This window comes from Brassica napus, chromosome C7 (genome assembly GCF_020379485.1).
Source record: "Brassica napus cultivar Da-Ae chromosome C7, Da-Ae, whole genome shotgun sequence".
In the NCBI taxonomy this organism is placed as follows: Eukaryota; Viridiplantae; Streptophyta; class Magnoliopsida; order Brassicales; family Brassicaceae; genus Brassica; species Brassica napus.
The window spans coordinates 4,778,884-4,791,478 of NC_063450.1; the positions used below are offsets into that span (position 1 = coordinate 4,778,884).

General features: G+C 37.2%; 1 protein-coding gene and 2 long non-coding RNA genes across 4 annotated transcripts; 1 reads left to right on the forward strand and 2 right to left on the reverse strand.

Moving 5' to 3' along the window:
• Window positions 1-698: 698 nt before the first annotated feature.
• LOC106421416 (probable xyloglucan endotransglucosylase/hydrolase protein 21) lies at window positions 699-2,082 on the reverse strand. The gene is made up of 3 exons (XM_013862266.3): window positions 1,742-2,082; window positions 1,464-1,657; window positions 699-1,293 (listed from the first exon to the last, which is right to left on the reverse strand). The coding sequence occupies exons 1-3, from the start codon at window positions 2,015-2,017 to the stop codon at window positions 816-818; spliced, it is 948 nt and encodes a 315-aa protein (XP_013717720.1). The 5' UTR covers window positions 2,018-2,082; the 3' UTR covers window positions 699-815.
• Window positions 2,083-2,167: 85 nt separating this feature from the next.
• On the forward strand, window positions 2,168-6,816 carry LOC106395565. Of its 2 annotated transcripts, XR_001279304.3 has the most exons (4): window positions 2,168-4,901; window positions 4,983-5,017; window positions 5,180-5,304; window positions 5,397-6,816. It is a non-coding gene; the product is annotated as an uncharacterized LOC106395565 (long non-coding RNA). The 2 variants fall into 2 exon arrangements; XR_002662545.2 differs by having other exon boundaries at window positions 5,180-6,816.
• Window positions 6,817-8,151: 1,335 nt separating this feature from the next.
• On the reverse strand, window positions 8,152-12,165 carry LOC125590337. The gene is made up of 3 exons (XR_007326682.1): window positions 10,054-12,165; window positions 9,722-9,956; window positions 8,152-9,424 (listed from the first exon to the last, which is right to left on the reverse strand). It is a non-coding gene; the product is annotated as an uncharacterized LOC125590337 (long non-coding RNA).
• Between the last annotated feature and the right edge of the window lie 430 nt (window positions 12,166-12,595).

Below are 12,595 nucleotides of genomic sequence, written 5' to 3' on the forward strand. Positions count from 1 at the left end.
ACCGGTGTAATAGCCAAAAGGATTCTTCACCTTATTCTTATTACATTATTAAGATTTATTCACCTAATCTTTATATCATCATTAAGACATCACCACCTAATCCTCGCAGCACCATTAGAAACTATCCACTTAATCTTTGTATAGTCGTCACTCCTTATAAAGAGACTTTGACCACAAGTCTGATTCAGTTTTTTTCATATGTCATATCGGCTGATTCAGCCGGTCTCGAGAAAAACACACTTGTTGATACACTGTGGATTAGTCCAAAACATACAACATTGCCTAATCCAAGTTTAGAATATCTTCCAATTTTGGATTGACCGATCGTTTATAATGGCATACTATGTTAACCACTTGAGTTGAAAACCAAGTCCAACCTGGTCAAATGGCGATAACTTAGTTCCCAACAAAAATCGAATTCAAGACCAACGTGAATACACGCCGAAACCCAAAAATTAACAGTAGACTCCCACCACTTAATTAATTAGAGTTAAACATGCTTTTATATACCATGCATTAATTATCTATCTTCCAATGTAAAGCTATTGCATACACAACGACAATAAAAAGTTTTCTTCTCTTTCGTTTTCAAGTTTGTCGACAACATTTTCACCCCTTCAAATGAAAAAAAAAGGGATCGAAAAGCCAATAAGTTTCAACCGCATACTTTTCCTCTTTTAACTTTTAATACTAGAAACTCGTCAAAGAAGTTCTCATTCCATCATTTACCACACACATGAACATAACAAATGATCATAACAGAAACCAACACCTCAAACTCATTAAATCATTTTTTTTTTAAACTGACAAGAATCTCAAGACTTTATGTTTTTGTTCTTATTCTTGTTCTTGTTCTTGTTATTTTTCTTGGCATCGCATTCAACAGGCAAACCCTGCCAGAACCGTTTCTTATCCTTACAATAATTATAAACCATGAACTTCTTCTGAACCCATTTGAGAACTTTCCTGCTCGAAGAATCCATCCCTCTCTGCGAAAACCACTCGCTAGTACTGGTGGAAGAAGAAGAAGACGAGTCACCGGGACTACAAGGTGTTGTAGTCGTGGTTCCATTATCAGTGGACCAGACACAAGCATTCTCAGAGTTGTAGTTCATGAAAGAGGCTACGAATGGTCCTTCTGACCAGTTTGTCTTGACCAAGCCTCCCCTTGTGGCCCAGTCATCTGCGTTCCATAAACTACCGTACATTCTCATGGGTTGGCTCTTTGGATAAGCCACACCCATTGCTTCCAAATTCTTGAATTCTCTAATTGGTTTCCCATCAACGTAGAACCTATGTAGAGTTTAAACATGTTAAAAAAATCAGTGAGGGATTATTATGTTGGGAATAGTTTTTGCCACCCCTCTTTACTAATTATATGGTTCGATTTTAAACTATAATTAATGTATATATATCTTATTAATTAATAAAATTAGCTAAAATAACTTTAAAAATCTACTTACACTATGTGACTCGGATTCCAAAGAATGGAATAGTTGTGGAACTCAGCTGTGGGATCGAACCAAAGGTAAAACTGTTGCTCTCTATCACCTTTGCCTTGAGTGTATACGTTAGTGTGAAGTATGTATGGATCTCCACTAACATTCCCCAAGAACTCGAAATCTATCTCGTCCCATGTTAATCCTTGAGACTTCAACTACACACCAATAATCTATTATTCAATGTACGTTACATAAGGTAATAGATTTATTCGTATGTCTAGCTAATTAAGATAACTTACGTAGAAGGTGGTCACGGTCCCGGCAGAATTTCCCGGGACAAGTTTGATCTGCATGTCGACTTTTCCGTACAAGTACTCGGCTTTCGATTGAAACCCTGATCCCGAAGATTGATCAAGTGTGAGATTCAGAAGAGTACCATTGTTCTGAAAGTTTCCTCGACCATCACCCCACGTTATGTCAATGTTTTGGTTGAGATAGTTAGCGTGTGCCACAAGAAATGTGTTTAAACCAAGAAAAAGAATTAATGACATAACTAAAAGTGTATGAGAAACCATTTTGGTTTTCCACTTTGGGGAAGTCTCTTCTTTAAGGTTGTAGGTGGCGGAAGTGTTTATCTGAGTTTGAGACATTTAGACGAGTATTGATTGGTGCGTATTTATATAATGAGGGGGTGGGGGGGGGGGGGGGGGGGGGGGGGGGTGTTGATTCCTTACTATCTTTTCAGTCCTTAAATTTACTTTAATTCTCTGAAAGAAAAAGGTGAGATTAGTGTGGCTAATGTGAGAAGCGACCAGCCTGGAGAGCATAAACCAAAGCTATAGTGCTATACATCTTAAACATTCAAGTCAATTAACTATTGTTAATGTATTACATCCTAATCTTAGCCAGTCCAATTTAAATATTTCAACTTTGGGTATATGGTGGAGCTTGAAAAACTAAAGTCAACTTTTTGGACGGTACTATAATTTCATCATAAATTATTTACATTTAGTATTTTTTATGTAGATGCGATTGACTTTAGCTCTTGAGTGCGTTAGACAGGCTAACTGGATCCACCAAACATGATTTGTAAAATTGTAAACAATCAAACTGACCGTTTGGGAGTAAGAATTATATTACATAAAGGATTAACTCTTCTTAAGTTAGATTAGAATTGCTCTCAACTCTTCTGTTTATCTACCAAAGGTCATATTGTTCCCATAAGTCTCTTTGAGACTTTACTTATAAAATACAAATGACCACAGAATTTTACTAATTTAGATAAATAATGAGTGGTAAAACCGGAAATTTCTCTAAGTGTTATTTACGAAAAAATTGAATGCAACCCATTGTCAACAATATACTCATTATTCGATAAAGTATGGTTATTGCTATACTAGAGTCGACCATGAAATTTATAAGGTTTGAAACAGTTATAGTTTACTGATCAGATAATCTATATGGATGATTTGAGATTCGAATGATTCATGCATATTAAAATTTTACATTTAAGAACCAAGACAAGTTCCTTGGTCTCATTTTGGTAAGTAAATCGTAGTTATGATCATCGTTTTTTTTTTTCGCAAAGCAACTCTCATTTGATTTGTAAGCAGGACAAACCAAATCTTATACAACAAAGTTTTTGAACAACATACTGCAAAAAGAAAAACAGACCAACCAAACAAAACAAAACAATCCAAATCAAAGCAGATTCGAAACACACATCAATCAAAAGCTGTCCCAAAAATGGAAAGGAAACCTGCACAAGGTAGATTTCAAGAGTCATTCGTATTTAGTTGCCTGATATGCTCAAATAGTTCACGAGTTTCAATACTTCGTACTGATAGTCCAAAGTTTTTTTTTTTTTGACTAATTTGATAGTCCAAAGTTACGAGCCTCTTCTTGCGATAGTCTAACATTCGATGGAGGTTCCATGATGATTTTCACGTTCTTGCAACTCCCTTCAACCATTTTCAAAGCCTTTTTACTTATTTCAATAGAGTTGCTGATATCGAGCTCCCTAAGCTTAAGGCAGTTCGAAGCTATCTTTGCCATCGATACATCTGTAACATCTAAGCAGTTCTTAATCCATATAACTTCCAACTTAGGGAAGCTCGAAGCTATCATTGTTAATAACAATTTGTTATCGATGCATCCGTAACACTTAAGCAGTTGCTAATACATAAAACCTCCAAACTAGGGCATCTGCCAAAGAAAACCATGCAACTTAAAAATTGTTAATTTAATTTAAAATAATTGTCGGTTACACAGATAATAAAAAGCCACCACATGTAGGAGAAAAGATTGAATACCATATGAATCAGATGATAACATTCCTAAATTAGTAGTATGCGTTATGCTGCTAATATTATAAATATAATTTTTATCGCTGGAAAATTTTGTCAAACGCGAAATTTAACATGATAAAACATATCCAAAGGATCAAAACCAACACGAACACCTACCCTAAACATTCAAATGTAATATTATACAACTAAAAATATTTGATAATATGTTAATAATATTATGTGAATGGTACTACCAAACACATATTAATAAAAGATGTTATTAACTAATTCATATGTTTACGGTGTTTTCAATATATTATTTTTTTATCTATATATGTAAAAATCATTTTCTATTATATAATAGTGATAATATTAACTTTAATTGTTTTCTTAAATAATTAATGCTACAAATAGTTATGGTATCTTAATATATAAAGTTGACTTGTGTGATGTGCACAACCTTCCATCTCATCAAGAAGGAAGGGGCGTTTTTCGACACTTATCCGCTCCAGAGTAGATCGGTGTGGCCCACGCTCCCTCCCCCTTCTCGCGCATCGTGTTGTCCGAATATATGGACATCAGATAAATAATGTTTGGGCTTAAGTATATTAAAATAGGCCCATAACATTTTAAGGGTTATTTGCCCCTGCGTCATTCTTCTTCTCCCGTGCCTCCACCCTACAAGAGAAACCATTGAAACCGTGAAGCCAAAACGTCCCAGAATCATAACTCTTACATTTAATCTGCGTTTTCCATTCAAAGATCCACTCTTCCTTCATAATGATTTCGATCTATCTCTTCGTTCACCCTCAAACCGCCTCGGAAATTGGAGCCCTAGCTTCACTTTTCACAAGAGTAGAGAAGATGCACTGAAAAGCCTCCCTATCTCTCAGACTACGTTAAACTCTTCAATGCTTCATTAATTCAGCCTTCACCACCTTCGTTGCACATAAATACAAACCGTATGAGAGACGAAGCATAATCCGTTTGCTTTTCCTAATTCCGAGCTTCTGTTTATTCTCATTGAAACGTTCAACCAACGTTCAACCATGGCGACTTTTCAAGTACATTTCATGGAGTTCACATCAGACTACTTTGATTTTGGAAGGGCCGTCATGTGAAGAAAGGCGGGGAGCTGATAGACATTGATATAGTACTTATTGATCCGAAGGTTTGTCAGATCCTTATTTCAATTATTAGTTTAAGATTTTGAGTGTTTTAAGTTTTTGTTAACTGGTTCATTATTTCCCAGGGGACGCTCATCAACGCTGCTCTCGTCTTGGACCAGTGAGTGTTGTAGTTTTTGTTTCTGATCTTTTAGACTGTGCTTTTTAGGTTAGCTTTTGTGTGAAATTTTCCTCGAGTCTGTTGTTGGGGTTTTATTTTATGATTGAACCGCATAAGTGACTTTTAAAACGGTTTTTTTACTCTTCTCAGTTGATTTTGCAGAATGATAACTGCAGTTTCATGGATACAAAAAGGGGCTGCAAAGGCAATGCCTGAATCCTGATGATGCTAAGCCTCATTCTAAGGAAAAGATCAATGAGCTGTCGAGAATGGCACCCTCAAGAAATGTTGAATTCTTTTCCATTTCCTGTTTCTACTGTCCATTTTCTTAAAATTACCCTTTGATTTGTGGTTACATGGATATCATCTGCTATCTCAGTGACATGCATGGACGAAGTTGAAAACGGGATGGAGCGTGAAATACATAGTGGCGACGGTGCTCATAACAAGGCTGTAGCCAAACCTTTTGGAAAACCATGTTCCAAAAGCAAGTACAATTCTAAACACTGTAAATTGATCAATCTGATCGTCATTGTCTCTCATTTATCACAGTCAACTGAGTTTGATTGTTCTCGTCATTGTCTCTCATTTATAACATTGTTGCCTTAAACGTAACCTAGGAGCCGGTTTGTTTGATTTGAAAACAGGAACATGTTCATACTTTTTCCGAAGCTAAAGTGATGTTTCATCTCAACAATTTCATTAATTGTTAGTGCTCTCTTAGTTTCAATCTAAGAGATTCATCATTTTCTAGCGACTCAAACTGTTTCTCAATTCCCATTTGTTATATGTTTGTGCCGTAGTCTCTTCTTATTGAATATATATAACTTGGGCCAAGGTGTTTGTTCAGTAGTCTTAAGGTAATGCTAACCTCATACAATGACTTCGTTTATGTCACAATGTTTTATCTCTTTCTCTTTGGATTCACTCACAAAATTTTCCTCCAATTGTTATTTTACGGCTCAGAGGAAACTTAAACTCGTCTCATGTAAATATACTTTCATCCCTTACGTGGTTAGTAAACGACTGAAACATATCTGAAAATTCTTTTTACTTTTGTCTTTTTAGCTCTATAATTTGTTACTTCCTTCTCTAGCTTGAAGACACTGAAAACTTATGATAAATACTTAATGGAAAGCTTCATGTATGGAACGGTGAGCACAGTTACTAGCTCTAGCTTCTACGTATACTTACTAAGAGATTTCGAGAGCATTTCGATCTTTATCTAAAGAGCCAAACCTTTCTCTTTTCTTAGATCAGGCTAATCCAAGAAGGCTACATGGAGATTCTACCAGCCTCAGTCTAGGTTTGCTTTCTCAGTTCAGGCCCTACTGTTGTAAGGTTTAATGGTCATAAGGCTGCATTACTCATGCCATGAATATATACAGAGAAGCTTGTAATTCACTCAAGTCTAACCAAGTAGAAGCTGAAAGTAGTCAGAAAAGTTATTAACCCATTGACCACAGCCAAACCACGTGTGAACAATGATGGTGTAGCCAACACGCTGATCCAACACCAGTGGCGTCCATCACTATTTGTAGTTTGTCAGACACTTGGGATCTTGCAGTTTCCACAACGAATAATCCAAAAGTTGATTTTAGCATGGCACATCAGGTGCTTTAGCTGTGGATGCTCACCAAGAAGAATTATATCAGTTTTCAGTAAAGTGACTCTTGACATTCATGTTTATTTTGTCTCCATGCCCTCTTCAGTCCATCCATAATATGATCTACTCAGGTTTATCACCATATTTTTTATCAACCCTCAGGTTTATCTATATAAGTTTTTGATTACTGTCACTTTACCTTTTCATTAAATTTTCTATTGTAAACTAGTGTAAAAATCAAATTAAGGATATACACTATAATAGAGAAGATTTGAATTAAAAAACCTTTAGTTGATTAATTTGCTGAATAAATCTGCATTGATCTATCATCATAGAAAGGTACATTCAAGCAAGATAAATTAATTAAAATGTCCCTGATTAAAATTTTTTTTTTTAACAACCAACCTGATTTAAATTATTTTTAATTATAACTACCTAAATGGTGCAGCGAGAAGAAGTCGACATAAGTGCGCAGTGGTAGAAAATACTTGATGCATTTCATGAAGCTAACAAAAAGTAAATCTCCTTCACTACTAATTTACGGCATGTTTAAACTTACATTTACATCTTAACGTTACAAATTTTAGATATGGCTTAAAGATTGCAATATATTCCAACATAGCACTCAAAACTTTGGTCTACTCCCTTCTATCATCCTCCACACCGATTTATGTTTATGGATTTTTGGGACTACGTCCGCATGCAAATCTATCTTTAACAAAAATTAAACTATGTTTTCGTTTCTTGGTTATATCACAACACATTTGTGATCGACCTGCATGAACCTTGATGAATCTCTTAAAAACAAAAAAAATGTAAAAGTCAAATAGGGAGCAATAGAAATCACTGTGCAGTATCAATAGAAATCCACCCATCTAAGCATTTAACCAATATACTATTTGCATAGTGCGAGCAACACAAATTTAAATTAATGCTTTGTAATCGATGACATATAATGATTTTTTTGTAAACTATATATATACAATGATCATGCAAGCCTATTTTGTATATATATATATATATATATATATATGAGAACGAACTTCAGTTACATATCATGTATTAAGATGTGATATCCAAAGAAAACTATAATATAAATTTTTAACCACACAAAATTTGTTATACTCTGTCAATAATTATTTTTTCTCAGAAAATAATAGTATTATGCAAATACGATTATGAACATTATTCAAACTATATATATAGCAAATACATCAACATAGATGGAGGACGAGAAGGAAAAAATGATAAATGTTCTAATACTTTTAAAAGCTATAAATTTAATGGTTCAAAAGCCAAAATAAATTTTAAACGGATTGCTCATTTAAAATATATTTTAACTAAACTTAAATAAGTAAGATAAAAAAATATTGAGATTAAGCTAAGCTTAAATCATTTTTATATGATATATAATTTACAATAATAAAAATAACAAATTTGAGTAGTAAAAAATCAAATCTAATGGACCAAACAAGTAAAAATATTAAAAGTTAATTTTTCAAAAACTGTCTAATGATTTATATTTTAATAATAAACTTTAATATATACAAAATATGTAAATAACGTAAATGATAAAATTAAAAATAAATAGTATAGAAAAATCCCGGGGGTAGCCCGGGCCAACCCCTAATATATACAAAAAAAATTGTTATAGCATCTATACCTCTCAGCAGCGTACAACAACGATTGATCCAAACAGTGCCTAACACGGATCTCCTTGAGACCACCTTGGCTTCGATCCACAACACACCGGAGAAAGGAGTCAAGTGTCACACCCGGTTTTCTCAAAATAATATAATTGCAAAAAAATAACAAAATAATAAATACTGAAATAATAATAATCTTCATATCATAATATAAAAGTCAATACGATACCAAAAGGCCTAAAAGCCCAACATCGATAACATCTGAAATATAAAATACGACATAAACCGAAAATCTGAAATAAGAATAACATAAACGATAAAAGTCCAAAGGCCTAAAGGCCCGATAAAGATAAAAGCGGTAAAACCAATAGAAACCCAAAAGCCCAATAGCACCGGTTCGATAATCACTCCTGCTCGTCGGTCTCACCTGAAAGGGGGAAAGAAGGAGGGGTGAGCAACAGGGGAGTTGCCCAGCGAGGTATGGGATGCTAAACCGCAAACCACAGACTGAGTTCATAGCACTACTAAAATGTAGGCCTAGCTCTAGCATGAAACAAACACGGTGCCTATTACACCACACATAACAATCAATATTCGGCTAGAGGACTAGCCGTTACAACTCATGCGCTTATAGTACATTGCTACTCTCTGCACCACGCATCTCCTCATAAGGATATATACATATACTCGAAGCGTCGCTAGTACAGTCTGTCTCTGTACCCCCGCCCATCGTAGCGTCGAATGCAAACGTCTCTGCACCACGCCCCAAACAGTAGCGTCGAAGCTCAAACGTCTCTGAACTCACGCCCATACCACACCGTAGCGTCGAAGCTCAGACATCTCTGAACTCACGCCCTCATCACATAGTCCCTACTCATAACTATGTATATACATATATATAGCAGTTCTTAGCATCAATCATTTCACACAATCGTTGAATCCTCTATTATCCTAATTCCAGTTAACAATCAATATCAATAATGAACAAGCAAGACTCTTAAATAGACTCGATTCACAAAGATGGATCATGTTTCGAAACTAAACTTTCCATAATGGTAGTACTAAACTAGCTCGAGATTTAACGGAATAGCCCTCACCTTAGCAACAAGAAGAAGTGATATCTATGAACTCCAGATGCTCAAATAGACTCCAAATCTGAAATCAGGGCGAAAAATCGAGTTAGAATGCCTTTCGAACGGTTTAAAACGGGTCTGATCAAGGTTTATGGAAAAGTCAACTCGCTGGTCAAAGGTCAATCCGGTCAACTCTTGACAAGAAATCAATTTGTCCTAACTGACCGGTTTACCCTAACCGAAACGAAATCTATTTAAACCGGTCAAACCAGCGGTTAACCGAGTCAACCGAGTTGACTCACCGAGTCGACTCAGCCGGGTTGGCGAGTCGTCGGCGAGTCACCGGCGACGGTCACCGACGGCGACGGCGATGGCTTACCGGCGGTGACGGCGGACGACGGCGACAACAGAAGGCGGAGCACGGCGGCAGCGACGGCGTTCCGGTGGTGGCGAGGCGGTGGTCCGGCGGGGGAAGTGATTTCCGGAGGCGGCGCGTGTAACGCACGCGCGCACAGAGGTGAAACTTCCGGAGGCTCTAGCGGCTTCGTCCGGACTCCGATTGCGGCGTGGTCGGTGGCTACGGCTTCGTCTCGACGAGAGGAACACGATGGTGGCTTTGTATGTACGAGATTCTCAACGGTTAGGAAGTTATCAACGATTTACTAAAACGGCCAAAACTTGACTTAAATGCATGGCGGTTTTCCGGCTTACCTTGGTCTGCGAACACTGGTGACAAGCTGGCGTGACCTCGGGCTGTGGTGGCTACGGCGATCTCTGGTGGTAACTCAACCTCTCCAATGTTTTCCCATTTCTCTTCTTTGTGAACACTCTTTCTTCTTTTTCTTCTCTTTCTTCTTCTATCTCTCCTAAATTCTGTTTTTTTTTTCTTTCAGAGGTGGAGAAAACAAAACTGGATGGTGGGTCTTTATAGACAATTCGTTGGACCTTCGGAAATTGATTTGGGCTTTAATGGGCCAAAATTTTCTGGACCGTAAATGGGTCGTTACATCAACCTTTTGCTCAAACTCGTAACTATACCAAAGATTCGAAATCCGAGACCCCTCAAACCAAGTATATAGATCAAAGACCGAGTTAAGAGACGGGTCGTCACAAGCGTACATCCAAGGCTTGCATACGAGCATTGGTCCACTCCAACGTTCTTCCAGGCTTAGCCGCGAGAGTATGTCGATGAGATATTCTCGATTCAACTCAGACCAGTCACGGCCTAGACCAGATCCGATCACTTCTTTCTTCCCTTCGCTCTTGTCGTTCATTTTCGATATTAGCTTCTTTAACGTGTTTGATTTTTTCTTCACACTCTTTAACACGGAATAAAGTTGCATCTAATCAAATCCACTAACTAATTATAAACGGTCTTACAATTTAAAAGCAAAAAATAAACCGGCCGTTGTTATATATGGGCCAACTATGTGCGGCCTAGAATTTGTTGGGTATGTTTTAATAAATTCACAGAACACTTTAAATTATTTTTATTGGGTAATGATGTTTTGTCAAAAGTTTTTTACTTTTCTAAGCAATTTAAAATATCTCAATATAGTGATTTTTATATACAAAAAGGAAAAATAAAATTAATCTGCCTGCATTTTTCCATTTAAATGTTAAGGATTAATCTATATCTTTAAAATATAAGAATTTCTTTTGCCAAATTTTTTTTTTTTTTTTGAAACACACTTATATTAAAAGCTCAAACCAAATTAGGTGGAGTCATAAAGGATAGTTAAATAGTCAAGATCTGTTTTGCAAGCATATTAGCTTCAACATTTCTCACTCTAGAGATCCAATTAAAAGAAAAACATTCAAAGGATGAATCTAAACATGATATGTCAGCCAAGACCCCATAGAGGCCGGCCAAAGAAGTTCGTGACTTTAGGGCCTTGATTAAAACTGTTGAGTCTGATTCGATTCTGATTCTTGAAAGTCCCAGCTCTTGACACTTCCTTAGAGCTTCTCGTAGTGCCAGAGACTCCGCCTCTAAAAGAGATCTCACATGGTGAGTAGGAGTCGACTAGGAAGAGGTTCACTGCTGCGTTTCCACCGTCCATCCCAATCCAGCAACATTTAAACTTCCATTCCATGCAGCATCAGTTTTAATTAGCGCGGAATTTGTCGTTGTTGTAGCTACAGGGGCCACTACGCGGTTCGTCGGTGCGTCTGTTTGCTGGCATGCATTCCATTCCCGTGCAGCAGCTAAGGCTTTAGAAAGGTTGTTGGTTGCGGAGATGAACTTGTCGTTGAAGACAACTCTGTTTCTCGCCGTCCATATATGCCACAAGATCCAGGGTGCCAACTGTCCTTCTGCAACTCCTATTGTAGGTAAGTTCTTCTTCGTCACTAGGCTGATCCATGAAGTTCTTAAAGCTATAGATTCATTGTATTCAATTCTTGGCAAAACAGGGGCAGAGAGCCACATCTGTTTTGCATAAGAACAATGAAAGAACAAGTGATCTATAGTTTCAGGCATATTGCATCTTTTGCATTTTCCTTCCCCATTTATATGTTAAGCCCTAAGTGTTTCTCCCGCTGGGATGGCCCATGGAGTGCCTTCCACACAAACTGCTTCGTTTTTGGTGACGTTTTGAGGCTCCATATTGCCTTCTTCCAGTTGAAGGTCAGATCATCTTGTGTGATGTCCATTGGATTCACTCGGTGAGAGAGAGCCGCTATGTATCCAGTTTTGGTAGTGTACTCTTCTGTCTTAGAGCTCAGCCAGGCGAGCTTGTCTGGCGCTCCACTACAAGAAAACAGCGGTATTCTGACGGACACTCCGACGGAAAATGAAATCCTCGGAATATCCCGAGGAATTTCCTCGGAAATTCTGAGGAAACACAAAATTTGGTTTCCTTGGAATTTCCTCGGAATATACTGACGGAATTCCGAGGAAATATTAATCCGTCGGAATATTCTTATGGAATACCGAGGAAAAATGTATTCCTCGGAAAAAACCGATGAATTCCTAGGATATATTATAGCCCTTAGAGAGCCGTTGGGGGATTTTAAAAATTCCGAGGAAATTCCGACGAACTAGCCGTTGGCGTCGGAATTCCGTCGGATTTTCCTCGGACTGTCGGTAGGATTTCAACTATAAATACAAGCACCCCTCTTCCTCTTCATTCACTCCATATCTTCATCCTCCCTCTTACTCTCTTTACACACGAATTTGATTCATAAAAAACATGTCTTCTTCAACTTATCTTCGTTCTTGGATCGATCGACCTCATTTGGATCCGAACAC